This window comes from Phycodurus eques, chromosome 10, assembly GCF_024500275.1.
Source record: "Phycodurus eques isolate BA_2022a chromosome 10, UOR_Pequ_1.1, whole genome shotgun sequence".
Classification (NCBI taxonomy): Eukaryota; Metazoa; Chordata; class Actinopteri; order Syngnathiformes; family Syngnathidae; genus Phycodurus; species Phycodurus eques.
Window position 1 is genome coordinate 14875061 of NC_084534.1, and position 20887 is coordinate 14895947.

Sequence of the window (20887 nt, forward strand, 5' to 3'; positions counted from 1 at the left end):
CTATTCTGGAGTTGGTCGTAGCTGCCATGCTGTGTGCAGCCAAGATTTTTTTTCTTGTTCCTCACACGAGGCAAGAACAAAACAGCCTTTCATTACTTCTTTTTTTCTGTACTTTTCATGAGTCTGCATTACACCACTATTTTTTTTTCTGGCATCGTATTGTGTTTAATTGTGCAAAAATATCAGGAAATACAGCTTGTGCTGTTTGCCAGTGACCCAGTGTGAATAAGTGCACAATGGAGGTACTGTAAATCAAAGGGTTCTGGTCAAAAGAGCACACTCCCATCATCGTGTTACATCCTCTTCATAGCATCAACGCTGATAATTAACACAAATGTTTGAGAGAGAGCAAAAAACATAGGCCTCCCTTTAATTTCTCCAGACATCATACAAAATCTTACATAATTTTCACAGTCACAAAAGTACAGCAAGGAGCCGGATAATCCAAGAGGGTGAAAGAGTTTGTGTGCTTGTCCGAAATGCCCCGCAGGAGCAGACCCCATGCTTTTTGGAGTCTGCTGCCCCCTGTAGAGCGACCCTCAACATCCCATCCAGCGCTCTTCCTTGCTCAGTGGGTATCCTCTGTCCACCCTCAGCAGATCGTTGACACGCCAATAGTCATCTCCCTTGAAGAAGTACACCTTGCCGTTGGTCCAGGTGAAGGCGGCGTCCGGGCTGGACGGTACGCCGGTGAAGAGCGTGGACAGCGGCCTGGGAGTTAACGTGTTGTACTTGAGCTCGTCCCACTGCCAGAAATTAGAACCCTGCGAGCAAACAGATGCCATGAAAGTACAGCCCTGGGAGCACATGAATGAGGAGCAGGATCAAGATTTACCTTGATGAAGATCAGCCTCTTGTTCTTCTCCAGGTAGAAAGCTGCATCAATGCTAGGAGAGATGCGGTGCACTTTCTTAGGGTAGCCGTAGTCCAGCACAAAGCCAGAATACCGCCACACTTTACTTCCTAAAGTAGATGCAAAAACAGCACACTTGGACAACACAATGCATTGATGCCAATGTGGCACTTTTGTTGCTTGTCCTCTAATGATACACGCACACACACACACACACACACACACACACAATATCACTTCAGTTCACTACAGTTCAGTTATATTTAACTTTTAAGTCAAATACATTTACTTCTGTTGTTAAACATTTATTCAGAATTTGTATTTCTTTCGTGTGCATTTTCATTGCATCATTTAAGTACAGTTTTCTTCATTTTCCTATATTAAAGCGCAGTGTAATGTTCAAACTGCGCATAATGTTTCAGGGGCTTACAATTATATGAAATATACTTTCTCGGAATAAAACATGTCTCATTTATGACAAACACTTGGGCCTACTTATTATTATTGTATTTTAATGTTGGTCGTGATGTTATTACTTGGAGAGCTAATTAATGTTAGAGCTAAATTTAGAACTAAAACTTTAGTTCTGAGATTAAAACTATGAGCTACGTTTTTTTAGGTGGTACTTGATGTAAAAGGTTTGCGAACAGCTGCTCTCAATGACGTATTTGAAAACTCGCCAGGTTCAATTTTCCTGTTCTATTGGCAGATTTCATTACTTTTCCCCTCTTTTTTTCCATCAGTCTTTGCAGTGCAGCAACTTTTGAAAAGTGACTCAAACGCTACAGCGCACACATTGTCCTCTTTAAATGACACAAAATTAATTTGTCTGTCATGGTCAGAAAAACACAGAAACTGTAAAAAAAAAAAAAGGAATTGTGATTTGCTAAATTGACTCGATACATTTAAATAACTAACAACAACCACAGTTAAACCCCAACAAATATAGATTTGAATAAAAGTATATGATGAATAAACCTATAATGTGTTGTGTTCATATTATAATTATAAATGCAATATAGCAAAATAAAAAAAATATATATAACACTATTCAAAATGAACAAATTCCTATATTTTGTTTGCTGAGAAGGCTTGTCAGTCTGAGTAATGCAAATGTTCTGCGTAATTATGCAATGACATCATCACGCATTTGTATGGTCATTGAGCAACAAATGGAACCACCTTGATCAATATCTCCTGAAAATGAGGTGCCAACACTGAATGTAGTAACTGCAAGACAATCAGGTGGTTTACCTTTAAGAAAGTACGTCTTATCGGTCCTTGGAGAGTGCACTGCTGCATCCAGGTTGCCAGGGAGCTCCTTCCACAGCCTGTTGATCCTTAATGGCGGGTTGTGTCCCAGATCAGATATGGTCCACATGTAGTTCCCACTGAAGGCAAAGGTCTTCCTCCAAGGACCTGATCGAACAAATAGAGACGTCCTACCCCAGTGATGATTCTCGATGTGTTACCACTAGTGCTACTCTCAAGTGGTATGTGAAAGAAGCGCTGCCTATGTACAATTCAGTTGTATTTAACTTTATTACATTTGCATCTAATCTTTAAAGTGTTTGGTAATTTTAAAAATCTTTTTACAGATTTGACTCTATGCCTATGGAAGTGATTCTCAAATTGTGGTACGCTTACTAGTTGTACGCTAGTAGTATGCAAAATAATTACTGCCTAAGTAAGTCTTTAATCTTTGGTTTTAAACATGTGTTAAGTTAAAATACGGTAAGCTACGCTACCGTATTTTGATGGTGGTCGTGATGGTGGTGCTTGGAGAGCTAAGTATTTTTTGAGATGGTACTTAGTGTCAAAAGTTTGAGAACCACCACTCTGACACACAAACCTACCTAAATCCCTAATCCCCAAACCTAAAAATAACCCCTAGTCCGAACCAAATTTGAACCCCAACAGTGAATCAATCCTGGACCCTATCCAAACCCTAACTACATACCTAATTGTAACCCTTACTTTAACCCCAAGCCATAATCCACATTGTAATTTTTAACCTAAATCTTTACCATATGGACTAAAAATATAAAAGTATGACTGGCTGCTTGTGCGTTGAAAGTTTTCTTCCCAAGCACAACTGCCTTTAAGCAAGGCACTGAAGCCTTGGGTAGAGCTTATTATTTGTTTTTTTCATGGTGCGAATATGATGTTTCAGCCGTTTGCCGTCTGGCATCGTACCGAGCATGATGCCGTCCAGTGTGGCCGTGCACGGGTCAGGGACGCTCTCGGTGCCACTGCTGCTTTCTTCAGTTGGAAAGACACCGTCTGAAGTTGTTGGACTGGATGCAGTTCCGGTGGTGCGTTTGCCTGGAACAAAGAAAGTTATTCTGGTTATGGAGCAATTCTTTATTCAGTTTGAAAAATCTGTTCCGATATCAATTACAGACACAGTTGAGAACAGAATATGCAAAATTGATGAAATGGTGTGATATTGCTACTGTCAGTAATCATCCATCCAGCCATCCATTTTCCACATCCCAGCTGAGAGGCGGGGTACACCCTGAACCGGTCGCCAGCCAATCGCAGGGCATGTAAATAATCATTTCATTTATATATTATTGCATGTATAATGATATTAAAACAATTATCCCTCCATTTTAGCACTTCATCATTAGGCTAAAATAGATCCTAACTCAGCTGATTTTGGACGAGAGGCGTGGTACACCCTGGACTGGTCGCCACTCAATCACTGGGCTCATATGGACAAACTCCATTCACACTCCAATTCACACTTATGGACAATTTATGTGAGCAAATGCAAACTCCACATCGAGATAATATTGGCACTAAGATATTATTTGTAACAAAGACCAATAACAGAGCCCCGTAATGTTTTACATTTTGCATATTCCATATCTATAAAATATATGTATGTACATGATCATAGTTTTAACACGGCCATGACATTAGGCACACCTGAACCTGCTCTTATCTAATGAGCAATTTTTATATTTGGTGACAGTGATTAAAAACAGCTGTCGGTATGCAACGACAACAGAGCAGCATCGCGTTCAACAGTATCTACTGAAGCGACGTGTACACAGCATTTATACTGTTTCCATCAGTTACATGGGCAGTGTTTTGAAATGAAATGACTTACCATACAGTGCCTGGATGCCTTGCACATCATCGAAGTGCAGCTTGAAGTTGCTACGGTAACCAGTATAGACCGGGGCCATTAGAGCACTTCTGAACTGAGAATGAGCCAAGCCGAGAGCGTGGCCGATTTCGTGAGCCGCCACGATTCGCAAATTAGAGCCGTGGTACGTCCCCTCCGTCCAGAACTCGTCCTCGTCGAAGTGGACCATTCCAGATTCTGGCGCCTCTGCGTGGGCAAGTACATTACCTGCAGGGAGTAGATGATGAGGAGGAGGATGCAGGAGCTACAATGCATAAAAAAATGTCACCAAATGTCAGCATAGAGATGAAAAGCCTAACCGCGGCCATCGAACGGGGAGGCGCAGTAGCCATCTCTCTTGTGGAAGCTGATCCTGATGTCGCCTCTTCCGTATTCCACCTCTCTGAAGGTCAAATCAGTCATGTCGCTCCAGTACTTGAAGGCGTCCCGGATGGCTGTTTTCACCTGGGCCTTCTTCATGTCAGGTGTGTAGTTGTAAATGCGGTAAGTCAGACTCTTCTTCCTCCAGCGACCTGAGAAAACGCACAATGTTGGGCCAGATCTGGGGTGGGCAAACTTGTACTCAAGGGCTACAACTGACTTGAAAACCAAGAGATGTACCAGGTCATAAAACAAAGAGAATTACATGTTGTATATTTCAAACAAATACAGCTTTGCCTTAGGAACGGTCACTTAGCATAATGCTAACAAACAATGCAAGACGCCATTGAAGGGTTCATAAACAGCATCGGCGACACTATAATACAACCCTTTGAGCTACGAATAATTGAATAACACAAACAGCGGCGCATCACACGTCGCTGCATGTAGACAAACAAGAGAACGATACTCACAGGCATATGCTCTTTATCCTCTGCAGAGAGCGACCAATATTACTGCAGCTTACTGAGGAGTGACTTTCTCCATTTATATCTTCCATCCGTCCATTCATTTTCTGAGCCGCTTCTCCTCACTAGGGTCGCGGGCGCGCTGGAGCCCATCCCGGCTATCATCGGGCAGTAGGCGGGGTACACCCTTGAGCTGGTTGCCAGCCAATCGCAGGGCACATACAAACAAACAACCATTCACACTCACGGGCAATTTAGAGTTGTCAATTAACCTATCATGCATGTTTTGGGGATGTGGGAGGAAACCGGAGTGCCCGGAGAAAACCCACGCAGGCACGGGGAGAACATGCAAACTCCACACAGGCGGGGCCGGGGATTGAACCCCGGTCCTCAGAACTGTGAGGCAGATGTGCAAACCAGTCTCCACCGTGCCGCCTCCATTTATATCTTCTATTAGGCGTGCACACCAAACGGAGCAGCACAATGTAAATGGTAAATGGATTGGACTTACATTGCGCTTTATCAACACTATCAATACACTGAAGCAAAAAAAGTGGCAAAAATGTAAAAAAAAAAAAAAGTTTAATTCTGTCGATTCTACTTGTTTACATCATTACTGTATGGTTTTTATCAAGTACAATCTTATTTATTATTGTGCTATTTTTCTTATTAAAAAGCCTTTTTGTTGATATTTCGGGGAGGCCGGAATGGATGAATGGCATTTCCATTGATTTCAATGGGGAAAGAGGCATTGTTTATTTTACTAATAGTTGTATTTTAATATTGAAACTGCATTTATTATATATTTTTGTATTGTATTAGATGTATGAATAACAAATATTAAAAAGAAGAAATACATTTAGATCCATCTCTTCATTTTCTCTACGCTTCTCGTATTTAGGGCGGAAGAGCTCGAGCTTATCCCAGCTGACTTGGGGCGAAAGGCAGACGACACCGTGCACTTTTCGCCAGTCAGTCACAGGGCACACAAAGAGCCGGAGAAAAATCACAACTGAACTGAACCCATGCTGCCGGCACCAAAGTCAGGCAATTTAAGTAACCCTTTTTAGGAAAAATGAATAAATGAATGCAACAAATATTACAGGACTCTTGATCACGCACTGTAGATGAAGCGGGTTGGATTGAAGAACGGAGAGCGGTCTGTACTGCATGTGCGTACGCCTGGTCGAGATGTTCGCACAGGAAGAATACTATTGACTATCAACCTTTTCAACACACCTCTGTGCAACATAGACATTGTAGAATGAATCACCCATCAATCTGTATCTGGGCTGTTTCTTGTTGAAGGGGTCTTCCAGGCCACAGCGAGGCTGCCTCATCACAGCCAGGGTGGCTTCGTCCAACTCGCCACTGGGGGGCAGATCATTCACCCTTTGGAAGATGCTGACGACAAAAAGGGTCCCAACTCGAGTCAGTGGAAACAGAGAAGAGTTCACACTTATGGCCGCAATATTAGCTACACCTCCACATACTTGGATTCAACACAACAACTCTGTCAAATAGTCTGCCTTTACAATAGTGTTGGATTGACACTGTTCAAGATGTTCAAGATTATTTAACACTACGGTATGTTTATTATTTTGGTTGTAGATTGCAACAGATTGCATATTACAGGGGTGTCACAGTTCATCATGGGCCAGGTCATAGTTAAGGCTGTCCTCAGGGGAGGCAGAAAACGTGTAAATGTAAAGTCGGCAGGGGTGTAACGTACGGTCAAAATCACATCATAGTTTGGAACGGACCTTGGTTATAAATTTATGGTTCGGTGCACATTGGGTCGCGGAAAGGAACGAAATGCAAAACAAACTATCTTTTGTGTAACCAAGGGCAGATTGAATATTTGAAAAAAAAACATTGACAGCTTAAATCTTTTTTCTTTTTCGGAAAGTGCAACATCATTCATTCATTCATTTCCCATACCGCTTATCCTCACTTGGGTTGCGGGGGTGCTCGCAAGCCCATCCCGCCTGACTATGGGCGAGAGGCGGGGTACACCCTGAACTGGTCGCCAGCCAATCGTGGGACACATACAGACAAATAATCATTCGCACTCACATTCACACCTACAGGCATTTCCCCAACATTTGGTTATATTTTTTTTTTACGGGGAGTTTTGAGACACATAAACGTGGAGGGCCCGTTCTGGGCTTTACTACACCAATATTCATGCATTTGTATGCAAGTAGCTAAATAGCATAACATAGCATAATGCCAGCATAATAAGCGAAGGCTGAATTTTCATACAACCACTGTATGAGTTATGCAAGTAATAAGTAGGAGTTAACAGATTGTGCTGGTGCACCAAATATTGTGGCCGGTGGATGTACTACAACTTTGCACGACACTTCATGTAATAATGTTATCTAACATCATATTTACGATTACTAATGTTATGTAATAATGTACTAATGTTGTTATTGACAAAACTATAAATGTTCCTGCAATATGCCACCCTACATTATACTGAGGGTTTGAAATGTTGCTGTTACTGTCTTGTTATTATTTAGCAGCACAAGGGAAGCAAAATATTAGGAACAGTACTAACTATCAATGGAACTGCCATCAAAGTTACCTGAGAGCTTCAATGACCTCCTCCAGGTAGCTGGGGTCCTGTGGATCAGTGGACTCATTCAGGTAGCCATACTGCTTCAAATAAGCCTGTGGTGCACATTAACAAACAAGTTGAGTTCCTGCAATTGTAGTTGAAATAGCAATCGCGTCTTACCTGCGCCTCATTCAGTTCCTTCCACTGCACCACTGCACAGATTGAACCGCTGCAACCGAGCAGCACGAGCAGCGCGAGCAGCCCGCTATGCTCCATCTTTGAGGTCTGAGGTTTCCTACCCAAACATCCACACTGGAGTGCTCGGCCTGCGGAGGCAGCAGCACTTTTAAAGTGGGCCCGACGTGTGACTCAGCCCTGTGGAGACAATGAGCCATTGGTGAAGAATGTAGATTTGAGGAAGAGGCTGCACTAAATGTGTGTGTGTGTGTGTGTGTGTGTGTGTTTGCGGTTGGCCTGTCCAGCTGCTCAGAGAGGAGTCACAGCACTGTGCAAGCATGTGTCGAGTAAACAGGCTGCAGGCAAGATCTAGCAGAGGAACTCTCTAGGAGGGAGAGATACAATTGAATAAAAACTGGAATGCAGGGAGGCGGTTCAAATACAACCTGATCAGGGACGTAGGTATTTATTAGCTGGCAAACGCAATCGGGACATAGACCGAAGCCTCGCACAGTTCCACTACAAATTTGAGAACGATAAATCACATCGATAGTCATCTCCAGGCTTCTGTTGCACAATTTATTTCGGCATGTCATCGCAATAAATTTGATTAAATATATTGTAATTTGCTGAGATGCACCTGTATTTGTTGACTCCCATTTAACATGGCTTTGAATGCGATTGCTAAATTCTGAACACGGCCGCATCCCCATTTATAAGTGGGTGTGTGCACTTGTGCAACATTATCTCAGTTGTTTAATTTTCACTTCCCCTCTAAAATATTCTATATACTATATGCATATATCATATTGTATAAGGAAATGTGGAAAAACGTTTTAGAAAAGATTGATCTTGGTCTCATTTTTGTATATCACAAAACCTTCCATTTGCACAGATGTGTATATACTTTATATCCACTGTAGCTTCTCTTCACATCCTTTGTTAATAGTTGTATTACTGACTGTGTTGATTGTCTTAACATAAATTAATACGTAATAAACATACTACTGGTTTTCTTTTCTTATTGGTGGCGTTTTTCTGGGGGCTTGAGCACGTGTCCCCCAAAAATGTCTGTGCACATGCCCGAACATGATGACTGCTTTGCTGAGAAGTGTCTTCCGATGTCTTTCATCATCCGCCTCATGCAACTGGCACACCAGTCCGCCACCCCACCAAAGACATCTTGCTTTGTCTCACAGCCAAGTGATAATACAAGTAATAACACTGAAAGAGCGAGAGGGAGGAACAAGGTCTTCTTATCATATGGGGGGGGTATCCCCCCCCCCATATGGGGTATCCATATGGCGGGGTATCGGTGTCTTGCTCAAGGACACCACAGCCGTGAGTCCGGAGGATGTTGGCGGATGGTCCAGTCGGGGTCTTGAACCTAGGTCCCCCACAATAAAACTATATCGGAATGTACATTTGATTGTTTATTGGTTTTATTAACCCATCCTTTGAGCTTTGGACAAAAAAAGTAATACAAACCAGTTTTTGTGGTATAATTATGCATGCCATCAATCACCACATCCTTTTTGACATACAGTAAGTAGTTGTTTTTACCTTTCTGTTGACATTTTGGTTCATTGAATTTTAGTGTATTTCCTTGGTAAGTCACGAACTACGGAAATCCCAATTGTGTGACCCTACTTAAGTCAAGACACACTGCTCCAGTTTAATACAGACGTTTGTTTGGTTTCCTCTTTATTACATGTTATTTGTTGTTGCTATTCTTGTCTTAGTGACTGGCAATTCTCAGCAGCACACACACGTTCAACTCACGAATGAGTCAGTGGTTCTGGTTTTCACATCAAAACCAAGACGCTGCACTCATGACATTTTGATTGATCTATTCTGTGTACCCCAATGTTCAGGCACCCACGAGTCACAGAGCGATCGCAGGGGACATGTTGACAAAAATAAATAAACAGCCAAAATTCACTTCCACAGGACAGGTCCATTGGGACTCATCCTAAATAAGATGGTGCAGATTTTTATTTTTTATTTATTTATTTAAAACATGTTACTGGGCTTTAAGTGTCTATGAGGAACATCGGGATTCGGGAACAAGATATGGTGATGGTCAGGAGGTTGCGCAATCCTGGGTGTGTGTGTGTGAACAAGACAAATGGGGATATTACGTGAGACCTGGAGCCAAAATAACCAAATTCCCCAAACAGGATGTGGCTAGAATTCTCAGAACTTGTCCTCATTTTGCCTTCACTTATGGAAGCTACAGCCACACCATTACATAAAAGACTTTGCATCGGCGAGAGCACCTTGCTGATCTTCAGTGTGCATCCCTGCATTATGGTGTTTGCGTCAGCTACTGTCAGCAAACTAGAAGCCTAATTTTAAGAGAACAGAATGTATCACCAGCATGTGAGCGCTATCTCATCTGTTAGGAGCATGAAACTGAGGCCAGCTACCACAAAACATCACTTTTTTCACCTGTTACAAATAAATAATCACAATGACAAGTATACATTTACAAACTGTTTATTTATCATCTTCAATGATAATGAACATTTCCCATCAAAATATAGCTGCTGTATATATTCCAGTGTTGATTTGACTGGTAATCAATCCACAGTCAGAATCTTTCACTGATCAATGTTTCGATAATCCATGATTCTTTGAAATAATTCCAACTTTAAAAAGGGAGCAACTATCGATGTTTAATATTCCTATGATTTTTGATACAATAATGGACATCTCCTTAATTAATATCATCGCTGTGTTCTCTTCTTATCGACACATGATCATTTCAGCTGGCAAGACCAGAGCCAAAATGACAGCGAAGCCATGCTTTACGCAACAGTTTAGTCTTTCATTAAAATAAATTAGCTCTCAAATCACATCATTAGTTAACACTTTTTTTTTTTAATTCAAGGAGTTAGCAAAGCTTCAGTAAGACAAAAAAAAAATAGATCATTATTGCTACGAATACAAATTTTACAATTGACCACTTGCACTCAAGACCAAAGTGTGACGGACTTTTGGAAAGCTGTTTGAGCATTTATACTGTACTGATTGAGATCCATTTTTAGCTCCGTGTGCCGGTACTCTTTGTCCTCCTCACTAGGACTCTTGTCCTCCTCACTAGTAAGACACTCTACCACCTAAGCCACGCTGGTTCACTAGTGCGGACAAAGAGCGTACTAGTACATGGAAGTTAAGGTGGACATCAAAGATGTTGACTAAATGCTAAAACGGCTTACCTTTGTTAAAACTTCCAAATTCCACAGACAACATGTCTGCACGATCATATCAAGTTGGCACAGTCACAGACTCAAAAAGTTATGCACGTTGTTTGAGGGAGGTACACACCCAGGTCGTCATCATTGGGCATCAAACAACAGTCTTCTGAAGTCTATTCTTTATCGTCACTGATAGTCACCTTCACCCTGTGCCAGGCGTTACTCAACACCCCTCTCAGGTTCCAGATGGGAGCAACCGTGTCGGGCTGCATGTTGTAGCTGTTGTCCACGGCCTTGCAGACTATCTCCAGCTGCTGGGCCTCCGGGGGGAGAGGGGCCGTGAGCTCCCACAGCTTCCAGGCCCAGGCTCTCCCTGGCGGGGGCGAAGGTTCCGGAAGTCGGCCCCTGTCGCTGTTCCTCAGCTGGGCGACCTGCCACGTCTTCCCTCCGTCCAGCGACACGTCCACGCGCACCACTTCCCGTCCTCCGCCGCTCCACGCGTAGCCCTTCACAGTCACCTCTTCGTCGCCGCGGGAGACCACCGCGCCATTCGCGGGCGCGGTGATGGCCGACTGGACGGGCAGCTCTTGGATGGCCGGAGCCGACTTAAAGTTGACTGTGTCCCAGTCGGTGGCGGGCGAGAAGCCCTTGTAGTCGTTCTGCTGCCAGTGGCTGCTGCTCTCCTCCGCGCTCACCGTGATCTTGGACAGCCACTTGACGTTCCGGGCGCCCACCGTTCCGGGAACCACCACTCGCAGCGGGAAGCCGTGGTCCGCCGGAAGAGGTTCGCCGTTCATCTCGTAAGCCAGCAGCACGTCGCCTTCCTCGCTCATTGCCTTGTTGAGAGGGATAGATGCGCCGTAGGTTGTCCCCGTCACGTCTTTGTCCAGCCCCTCGAACTGTACGTGGCGAGCCCACCGCGCCACGTCCGGACTGTAGCCGGCCTCCAGCAGCACGTCCCGGAGGCGAGCACCGGCCCACTTGGCGTTGCTGATGGCGGCGATGCCCCAGTTCAGTCCCTTCACCTGCTTGATCGCGTTCATCTCGGAGCGCCGGTTGCCCGCGCACTGCAGCGTAGCCGTGACCGTGTGCTTAGGGAAGCGGCTCTTTAAGTCCTCCAAGGAGAGCTTGAGAGCTCCTCCGGGGAGGCCGTCCACCTGCAGCTCATATGACGACGGGTCCACCCAAGGAACGGGCAGGTGGTTCCTCTTGAAGAAGATGGCGGAGGGCGTGACGTAGCTGTCCGAGAGGATTTCGGGAGGCGGCTCTGCGTTGAAGGGCTTCAGGCTGTTGACCTGCAGCACGGGATGTCGCTCGGGGTCAGACGAGTACGGATCGGATGACGCCACACTCTGCTGCTTCTTCTGATCCTCTGCTCGCAACTCGCCAACCTTATAGACGATAAAAAATGCGATGCTGAATCTGTCAAACGGTCACGGTTTGTCCTATTATTTCCCCCATTGACGTTCCAGCGCCCCCAAAAAACCCACCACAATATTTTTTGTTACGTTTCCAATAAAGAATGCACGCACTGTTGTTGAATATAAAAACATGAGAATTTGGAACGGTAGACGGGGCTCGACTCGTGCTGTCACTCGCAAACTACTCATTCAAACGAACAAAACTTTTGAGGGAACATACTCAATAGAATCACTCCGTGAACTGATTCTTTTTTTAGTTCAGTGGAGCTCAGCCGTGAACGTGTACTGCACTAGAAACTCCCTCGCCTATCAGCCGCTGGCTGTTGGAAGTGGTCACTCAACGAGCTGCACGCTTGATTGAGCAACCTAAATTGCTTGATTCCGTGTTTCACTGGATTCACATTACAGTAATCCCTCGACCTCGCGATATCGCGGTTTATTTATTGTAGATTTAGTGCATGGCAACATTTTTTCAAAGGTCAGCGTAGTGCAATTATTCAACTGCACATCTCTGATACAGTCAGCTTAACTGGCCAATTGATTTTAATGTGGCAGCAATGACTCACAAAAGGTCACTTGTTCTTTGTAGTAAAAGAAACCTGACTGAGTACCTTACCCCTTTAAAACAGTTTTATTACATAAATACTGAAATACCAACCTTAGTCTGACAAATATCGACAGAATCAAATATCGACAGAATCAAATGCAAGTGCAATATTTTTGCTTGATTTTCTGTACTGTACTGTAGTTTAAAACATCACTGCGATAAATTCTGAATACCCATAATGCTTTTCGCTGACTGCATTGGCAGGACTGTGAGTGTCGGGAACGGTGCAAAGTTCACACCGTGTCAGCATGGACTTGTTCACGACATTCAACCAGGTCATCCCCTAGAGGCATGTGCTTATATTGTAAGAGTGGATGGTGACCTAAACAGATAAAATACCTACACCTCTCTCCAGTGCAGTTTCACAAATTGGCATTGAAATGGATATATGAAACTTAAGTTGATATATAGGCAGCACCGTGGACAACTGGTTTGCACATCTGCCTCACAGTTCTGAGGACCGGGGTTCAAATCCCAAAAACATGCAGGGTAGGTTGATTGAGGACTCTAAATTGCCCTTGTGTGAATGTGTCCGCGAATGGTTGTTTGTTTATATGTGCCCTGCGATTGGTTGGCGACCAGTTCAGAGTGTACCCCGCCTCTTGAAAATGGATGGATGGACTTTTGTATTCCAAAACATTTTTTACCTGCTCACAGCACTTGTTATGCACTCCTAGCCCTTTTGTTTAGTTTTAACTGCTTTATCTTCAATTTATAAATTTTTCATTACTTTTTACCTTTGTGTAGTGTCTTTATGGTATAGTGACATATTTATCCCCTCTGTATGTCATTACACACATTAGACATGTAAGTGTAAATATGCACATCCTTTCATGTGGGTGCACAGTGGTGCATGTTGCCTTCAATCAATAAAACAGGTATGTAAAAAGAAATAGTGAATTAATGAATTATTAGTTCTTGACACTTGTCACCAAGTCGGCTTGTGCTCATCACACCTTATATTCAGAGAGGATGTCCAGCACGTGCTCCTGGTTGTGCACCGCATAGAGAGCCCAAAAAGGTTCGAGGGCCCCGCCTGCCGCCAGAAGAATTTTGTCCCCGCCGGGGTGCATTGTGACGAACGCGGTGATGTCGTAGACGGCGCCTTTGTAAGTGACCCACACGCCATCTTGCAGACTGCGGTGCTTGGTGACCTCCTCTTGGCTGAAGATGGGAAGTTGGGCAGGCTTTGCTTTGACCAGAACGTTAACGGCGTCGGTCTGTTGCGCCTGCATGGCAAAGATAACACACTGCGTCAGTTTTATCAATCAGCAAGCACAGCATCTAAAAGCAGTGAGTTAGAATTTACTTTAAAATACATGACGATGTCTTCTGTACTGAATCATTTCTCATCAATTTGGGAGTCATCCGCACAATCCAAACAGCGATGCGTCCAACTTTGCTTGATTTTAAAGAGATCTGACACTGATGCTGAGTTCATGAGGCGCATGCTGAATCACAGTGGAAGTGGGAGTCAAAACTGACAAATGTGCTGAGTTGGGTGTCTGCCGCACTGTTTGCAAAAACACTGTTGCGACGTCACCATGGCAGCGAATACCACTAACTCTATGTACTAAGTTAATTGTAACATAAGAATGAATAGATCCAAATGGAAAAAAGAAAACATTGATTACGCGAAGGGATTACATACTTTTTTCCTCAAAAATATACAATTTTGTAATCTTGAAAATATCCAACTTTTTTTCCCCTCAAAAATATACTACAAATTGCAGCACAGTGGATGACTGCTTAGCACATCTGCCTCAGAGTTCTGAGGACTCGGGTTCAAATCCCGCCTCTACTGTGTGGAGTTTGCATGTTCTCCCCGTGCCTGCGTGGGTTTTCTCCGGGCAATCCGGTTTCCTCCCATATCGTGAATATAAAAGCGAATGGTTGTTTGTCTGTATTTGCCCTGTGATTGGCTGACGACCAGTTCAGGGTGTACCTGCACTCTCACCCGAAGATAGCTGGGAAAACTTTCAGTGTAGCCTTAATACTCCTTTCTTTTCCACAGATTTACTTTTACAATTGGATCCCTATTGATGATATTTTCAAATGAAACTATGAATGATGATGGGAAGAAACCAGACCTTGTGATGGTGGAGGCCGTAAACCAGCACAGCTCCTGTCCCAGCCAGAAGACCCGCTAAGGCTTGTCTCCAGCTTGGACTGTGTCTTGGGTGCTCCCATCTCTGGTCCTTGTTGTTGCTGCTGCTGCTGCTGCCACCCACTAGGCGAATCGCACACCAAGCTGCAGCGGTAGACGCTTGGGGTCTACGAAAATTGAGGCCACCTTATTAGGCCTCTAATCGAATACAAAGAGGGATAAACACCACTTGCGAGCAAATGCCCTACAGTACCTTCGAGGCAAAACGGGACCAAATTGAGTAAGACATCGACAGTATCTAAACAGGAGCATTTCATTGATGTTCTGTGGAAAGATCATATTGAGAAGACTTAGCCAACATATGAAATGAAAGTGTGAACAGATGCAGTCAATCAGGGGTGATGAACCTGTTTGGTATCAGGGTCCGTTTTCGTACCGTATTAATTGATGAAAAATGTGATGCGATTATTTCTCAATCGTTTATTATATAAAATATGCATTGTGAGTTAATTTGGGTGTAGCTTAAAAGCTCATCTGTAGATAATAATTTTTTGATATTTAGATGTAGTAATTACATGAGGGACGTAGTGTATAAAACGCTCCTAAGTATGAGTTTGCAATGCACTTTTACGCCACTGAAACAATCACTTCAAGTAATATATTTTCATTAAATGTAATACCACCCTGACAGTGTCAGTCAAAACAGAGGATCCATTCATCCATTATCTATGTATATCGCTTATCCTCAATGGGGTCGAAGGTGAGTTGGAGTCTATCCCCGCTGTCAAATCATTCAGCTGAAAATTCACACGGTGTATACTAAAAGGATAGAAGTATTCATAACTTGGACTAAATAAACCAACAAACACAAAATTAAGTAATTTATGTACAGAAACATATCTATGGGATTATTATAGACTATTTTTCCAAATAACAACCTGCATTGTAACAGATGCCCAATTCATCACCAGCTTCCATTTTAAAAAAAAAACCTCACCCTAAACCACAGGTGTCAAACTCAAGGCCCAGGGGCCAAATACGGCCCGCCACATCATTGTGTGGCCCGTGAAAGCAAATCATGTGCATCGACTTCACGTTTCTTGTTAATATACCCAAATTGCCTTTATTGTTGTTAATGTTGAGATATTGTAATTATTATTATTTTAATTTTTTTTACTAATCACCCTTTTAACATAAATGGAGTATTTGATCTTTTTTTTTTTTTTTTTTTTACTGGCTTCTGATTGTAAAATGAGTCCATTATTCATTAATTTGTTGTGCACATGTAATAATATGAGGCAATCATACCTTTACAGTATATATGGACTTACAGTAATAATGGCCCACCGAGGGAAACCAGAACAACGATCCGCAACAAAAATTTGTTTGACACCCTTGCCCTAAACCAACAGATTAGCTTTACTGTCATTGATGCCACCATGTGAGGTTGTAGACGTCTGTAGAAGAAGAAGACTTTTTGATTTCACTTGAGTCATACGTATTATTCTAAAGTAACAGTACTCTTACTTAAGTACAATTTTTGCCACTATACTGACCTATGTGTATGCTTAATGCTGCTAAACACCACATTGAAAAGAACAAGGAACTGGAGTAAACTCATTTAAGCCTCCCACCTGATAAAAGCCCGGCACTCTCTCCACTGCAGTCGAGTAAATGAACTCCAATCATTGTAATAAGAGGAAAGACGGTGTCATTAAACCGCTACAGTTTTAATTTTAAAAGATGTGAGTTAATATCATCTTTCGTGTCACAGGCGGCCACTCAGAGTGACTTGCAAACATTAACTTCATTCTAATCTTGTGTCTAAGCCTGCGCTCACTCCACGGCCTGTACACACTGCATTTTTGTAAAAAATGATAAAGGGCAAATTTAAACTCTTTACCTCCTACTGGACCAACCAATCAGCAGAGACCTTGAAAAGAGGAGCTGTACTAACAAAAATGTGGTAAACACACATAGGATGAAATAATTATTAGAGATACTGATTATTACTACTATACTTCCAGAACTATAGAAATACCGGTCAAAATAAATGTGTAAAAATATGCCATGACATACGAGTGCATCTCAATAAATCAGAATACTGCAGAAAAGTGAATTTATTATATTTCAATGTTTAAAAAACACACACACACACACACACACACACACACATACACAACAAAGTCAACAAACAAGAACTGTTGCCACTATTCAACCTTTGTGGATTAGCATGACCTGGATGACTGAGGATCTACACAGACATAAAGAAAACAAAAAATAGCAAGCACAATGGCATTTTATATTGATGTTGTGACAGTAAGCCAAGAATGAGGCTGCGAGGCTAATTATGTACTAAGTAGATTTATTAAACACATGGCAAAATACATTCCAGAAAGACCATTTCTATGTCCTTTTTATTTTAAAGTAAAAATCATGTAACATTATAAGTTTCATGAGATGGTAAATTTGGGGTTTTCATTACTATAATAATCAGAATTTAGAAAACATTTCACTCTGTGTAGTGAATCTGTATGAGTTTCACTTTTTGTTTTTTTTAACAGCTGAAATAAATTAGGTTTTCCACAATATTATATTTTAATGAGCTGCACCATAATAGAAAAACAAAGGTAGCGCCTTCACGAATATGCAAAGCCTTATAAAAGAAGAAACTATTAGTAGGAACGATGGTTCATATTAAAGAATGACACGCTTATAGAGTTCACTGGCTATGGAGGGCAATAAAAAAACAAACTCGGGTGGTGCAGATGAGGCCAAAGGGATCAGTCGAACATTAGTCAATGGAAAAGATTAATCAGACAGAGTGTCTTCTTTTATCAATGATAAACTGTACTCTAAAACAAGGAAGATGAAGAGTTCTCTCTTCATAAAGTCATTTTGAATTCAGAGAATACCGCATCTGGCATTGTGGTCTTAAATTATGCCAAGCAGCCAGAATTTAACACGACGACAAAAAAAAAAAAAAAACTATTTAAACACATCGCATTTACAATTTCAGTGTATTGCAGACAGTGACAATGAATGACAGATCTCAGCCATAAACGCATAGATTGCAGGTGGAAGGGCTCACCTTTAATCATTTTGACCTGTCTTATCAACTGTTCCAGTAGCGTTTGAGTTTACGACTTACGGTTATTTCTCAGCAGCGTTAACTGATGCAACCATCCTGCGGCCATCAGCTAACAAAAGCCAATACCAAATTCTACAGGGTCTCTCCTCTCTATACCAGAGGAAGCCCACCATTGTGGAAGGAAGTAACAAAGTGCAAATATTTTGTTTCTGTACATTAGTAGCTTTTTCAGGTACCTGCACTTTACTTGAACATTCATTTTTTGGACAACTTTTTACTTATAGCCTAGTGGCTAAATTTTAAAAGATCGGGAGGATAAGCAAGGCTTGAAGTGGAAGGACGAGTAGACCGAGTTTTTCTTTTGTGTTTTTTCAACATTACCCTAATCGGTTAATATACGGCATGTTATAAATTTCCTTAGAGGTGTGAAGATGAGGGCTAGTAAAAAGTTGACAAAGTATCGAGAAACTTAGGATGCAGTGGCAAAAAACATGCCATCATAAACAACTACGATCCCTACAGGATTAAACATCTCTCACTACGTAACTGTGTGCGAACACAAGTGGAAATTTGAACTATTCAGATAATCAATAAGCAGCAAAACAAAACAATACATAGACCTCCAGCATGGCGTCTGCGGCCAAAGGTGTGTGATGTCACGGCAATACTATCTATAAATCGGAATGTAGACCAGGGAGCATTAACAACAATGATTTGATTTGGATTTGGAGACATTATTTATGAGCTGATGCTGTCAGTTCCAAGAATGTTCATGCGAATGGGTCGTGTATTGTGCCGGCCTAAAAACCACCAGCTTCTGGCGTTGAAAAATTGTCTAATCTGAACACACAGGTAAGGTGTATTTATATTTATTTATTTGTTACTTTTAGCTAATATTGCAACGGTTTCTTAAGTAATTTCATAATGTTAGTACAAAGTACAGAAAACCGCTAGCTAGCATTTATCTTCTCAGTACGAGCACTAAGAAAGCTAGTAAGAGGGGAACTAAGAGGGGAACTATTTAGTTTGCAGGAATAGTCCCCTCCCCTTGTGCCAAGATATCAAAATATGTACTCTTTGTAATTGACATTAAAACTAAATTTTTACTTTTTTATATTTCAGACTCTGTACTTCTTTTTTTTTTGGTAAGTGACACGTACACAGGTCGCTCAAACAACTTGAACGGGGCACTAAACAGAAAATTAAGTGACAAGAAGAGGGCAATGACTGCCTCCAGTAAACAGGACTCAAATCTCATGTATTCCCGGTCGTGTGGTTTACAACACGAATTGGGCACTAGCTACAAAACACACTTTCTCTGTAACTTACAATGTCTCATGAAAGTGATTTCTTAACCCACCACCCTCCTCGAGAAGTAATGTACACAATGTTAGTAAATTAACTATGAATGAGGATACTATAAGGACACACTTCGTATAGCGTTCTGGAGTTTGTATACAGAATGTTTACACGTCCCTCTCATGGCTAATTTTGCTAACGGTTAGCGAGCTTTGCCATGATTTTTTTTTTGCCGCATGAAAAATCACCCACTCGTGTATTTGTCCACGGAGAGGATCTGGTATGAATTTCCACGCGCGTCTTAGGGGTAAATAAAGAAAAACAAACTCACATATGCGCTGTGAGACGCCCGCTTGTGTTGGTTGTGACCCTGCCACGCAAAAAATATCGAAGACACGTGAGATGTGAAACCCCGCAGCAGCAGCAGCAGCAGTTGGGAGACGTTCACGATAACAAGTGTCGCGTAGTGTTGTAAAACGACAACACAACACTCACATCGGAAACATCCACAACAGACTTTTTGCTCTCGTGATCACTATTCTGAAATAAGCAAGGAAGAGACCAATATTGATACACCTAGATCAGTGGTTCTTAAACTTTTTACACCAAGTACCACCATCATGACCGTCATTAAAATACAGTAGTAGACTAGGCCTGAGTATTCATAAAAAAAAATTAAAAAAATAAAAACAAGATGGGTTTTATTCCTAAAAAGTTTATTTAAAATTATTGTAAGACACTGCAACAGTATGCACATTTTAATCATTAATACAGTGTTGTGCTTTAAAAAAAACGACTTAAATGATTCAATTAAAATGCAATGCACATAAAAGTTAAATAAAAATTGTAAAAAGATCAAATGAAACTGTCTTGAACTTAAAAGTTCAATACAACTGAACAGTACTGTGTATTTTGTGTACCACTAGGGGGAGCCACTTCGAGTTCATATAGGAAATCGTACAGGGCATAAATACAAAACAATGAAATAAAAAAAATCAGTAAATGTGTGTGCCTACTCATGCTGACTGATGACACGGTATTCTTATGCCACTGCGCAAACTAGTTCATCGAGTGCTGTTCATAACCTTGAAACCCCTTATGTCAGAACGGAGGACCCGTCATTCTTTACGAAAAACTGCATTTTAATAACGATTCAATGAAAATGCTTTGCGCACACAATTTTAACATTTTAATGAACAGTTCTTAAAGATTAAAAGCAAATGTATTGAACTTAAAAGTTAAATACAACATTTTCATATTGGAAAATATCTGCCACTGAGCACATTAGGTATGTATCTATACATATATGTATCTTTCCAGTGGTGGATGCCCATGTGGTTAATTAAGCTAAACTATTTGAAACGCCTCTTAAAATTACTTGTACATTTCTACTCTACCTCAAATACTACCACCACAATAATAAACACACTGTTGAGTTAATGGGACGGTATCAGTCAAACTGAGCATTATTATCTTTGTAAAGTCATATACTGCTCCTAATCTTATAGCCCGAGACAATAGAGTGTGTCAAGTTGTGGTCAATAAAATAGAATTAAAATATGAAAATAATATAATGGAAAAC

General features: G+C 41.8%; 2 protein-coding genes across 4 annotated transcripts; both read right to left on the reverse strand.

The window, feature by feature from the left end:
- Window positions 1-152: 152 nt before the first annotated feature.
- mmp19 (matrix metallopeptidase 19) lies at window positions 153-7775 on the reverse strand. Of its 3 annotated transcripts, none has more exons than XM_061688880.1 (9): window positions 7584-7775; window positions 7431-7516; window positions 6111-6241; window positions 4310-4522; window positions 3972-4217; window positions 3050-3178; window positions 2108-2272; window positions 836-1038; window positions 153-764 (listed from the first exon to the last, which is right to left on the reverse strand). In XM_061688880.1, the coding sequence occupies exons 1-9, from the start codon at window positions 7677-7679 to the stop codon at window positions 540-542; spliced, it is 1494 nt and encodes a 497-aa protein (XP_061544864.1). In that variant the 5' UTR covers window positions 7680-7775; the 3' UTR covers window positions 153-539. The 3 variants fall into 3 exon arrangements, with proteins under 3 accessions (XP_061544864.1, XP_061544865.1, XP_061544866.1); XM_061688881.1 differs by having other exon boundaries at window positions 155-764; window positions 836-963; XM_061688882.1 differs by lacking the exon at window positions 153-764 and having other exon boundaries at window positions 888-1040.
- Window positions 7776-10096: 2321 nt separating this feature from the next.
- suox (sulfite oxidase) lies at window positions 10097-20252 on the reverse strand. The gene is made up of 6 exons (XM_061687464.1): window positions 20226-20252; window positions 19637-19795; window positions 15169-15239; window positions 14899-15082; window positions 13765-14037; window positions 10097-12171 (listed from the first exon to the last, which is right to left on the reverse strand). The coding sequence occupies exons 1-6, from the start codon at window positions 20250-20252 to the stop codon at window positions 10954-10956; spliced, it is 1932 nt and encodes a 643-aa protein (XP_061543448.1). The 3' UTR covers window positions 10097-10953.
- Window positions 20253-20887: the final 635 nt, after the last annotated feature.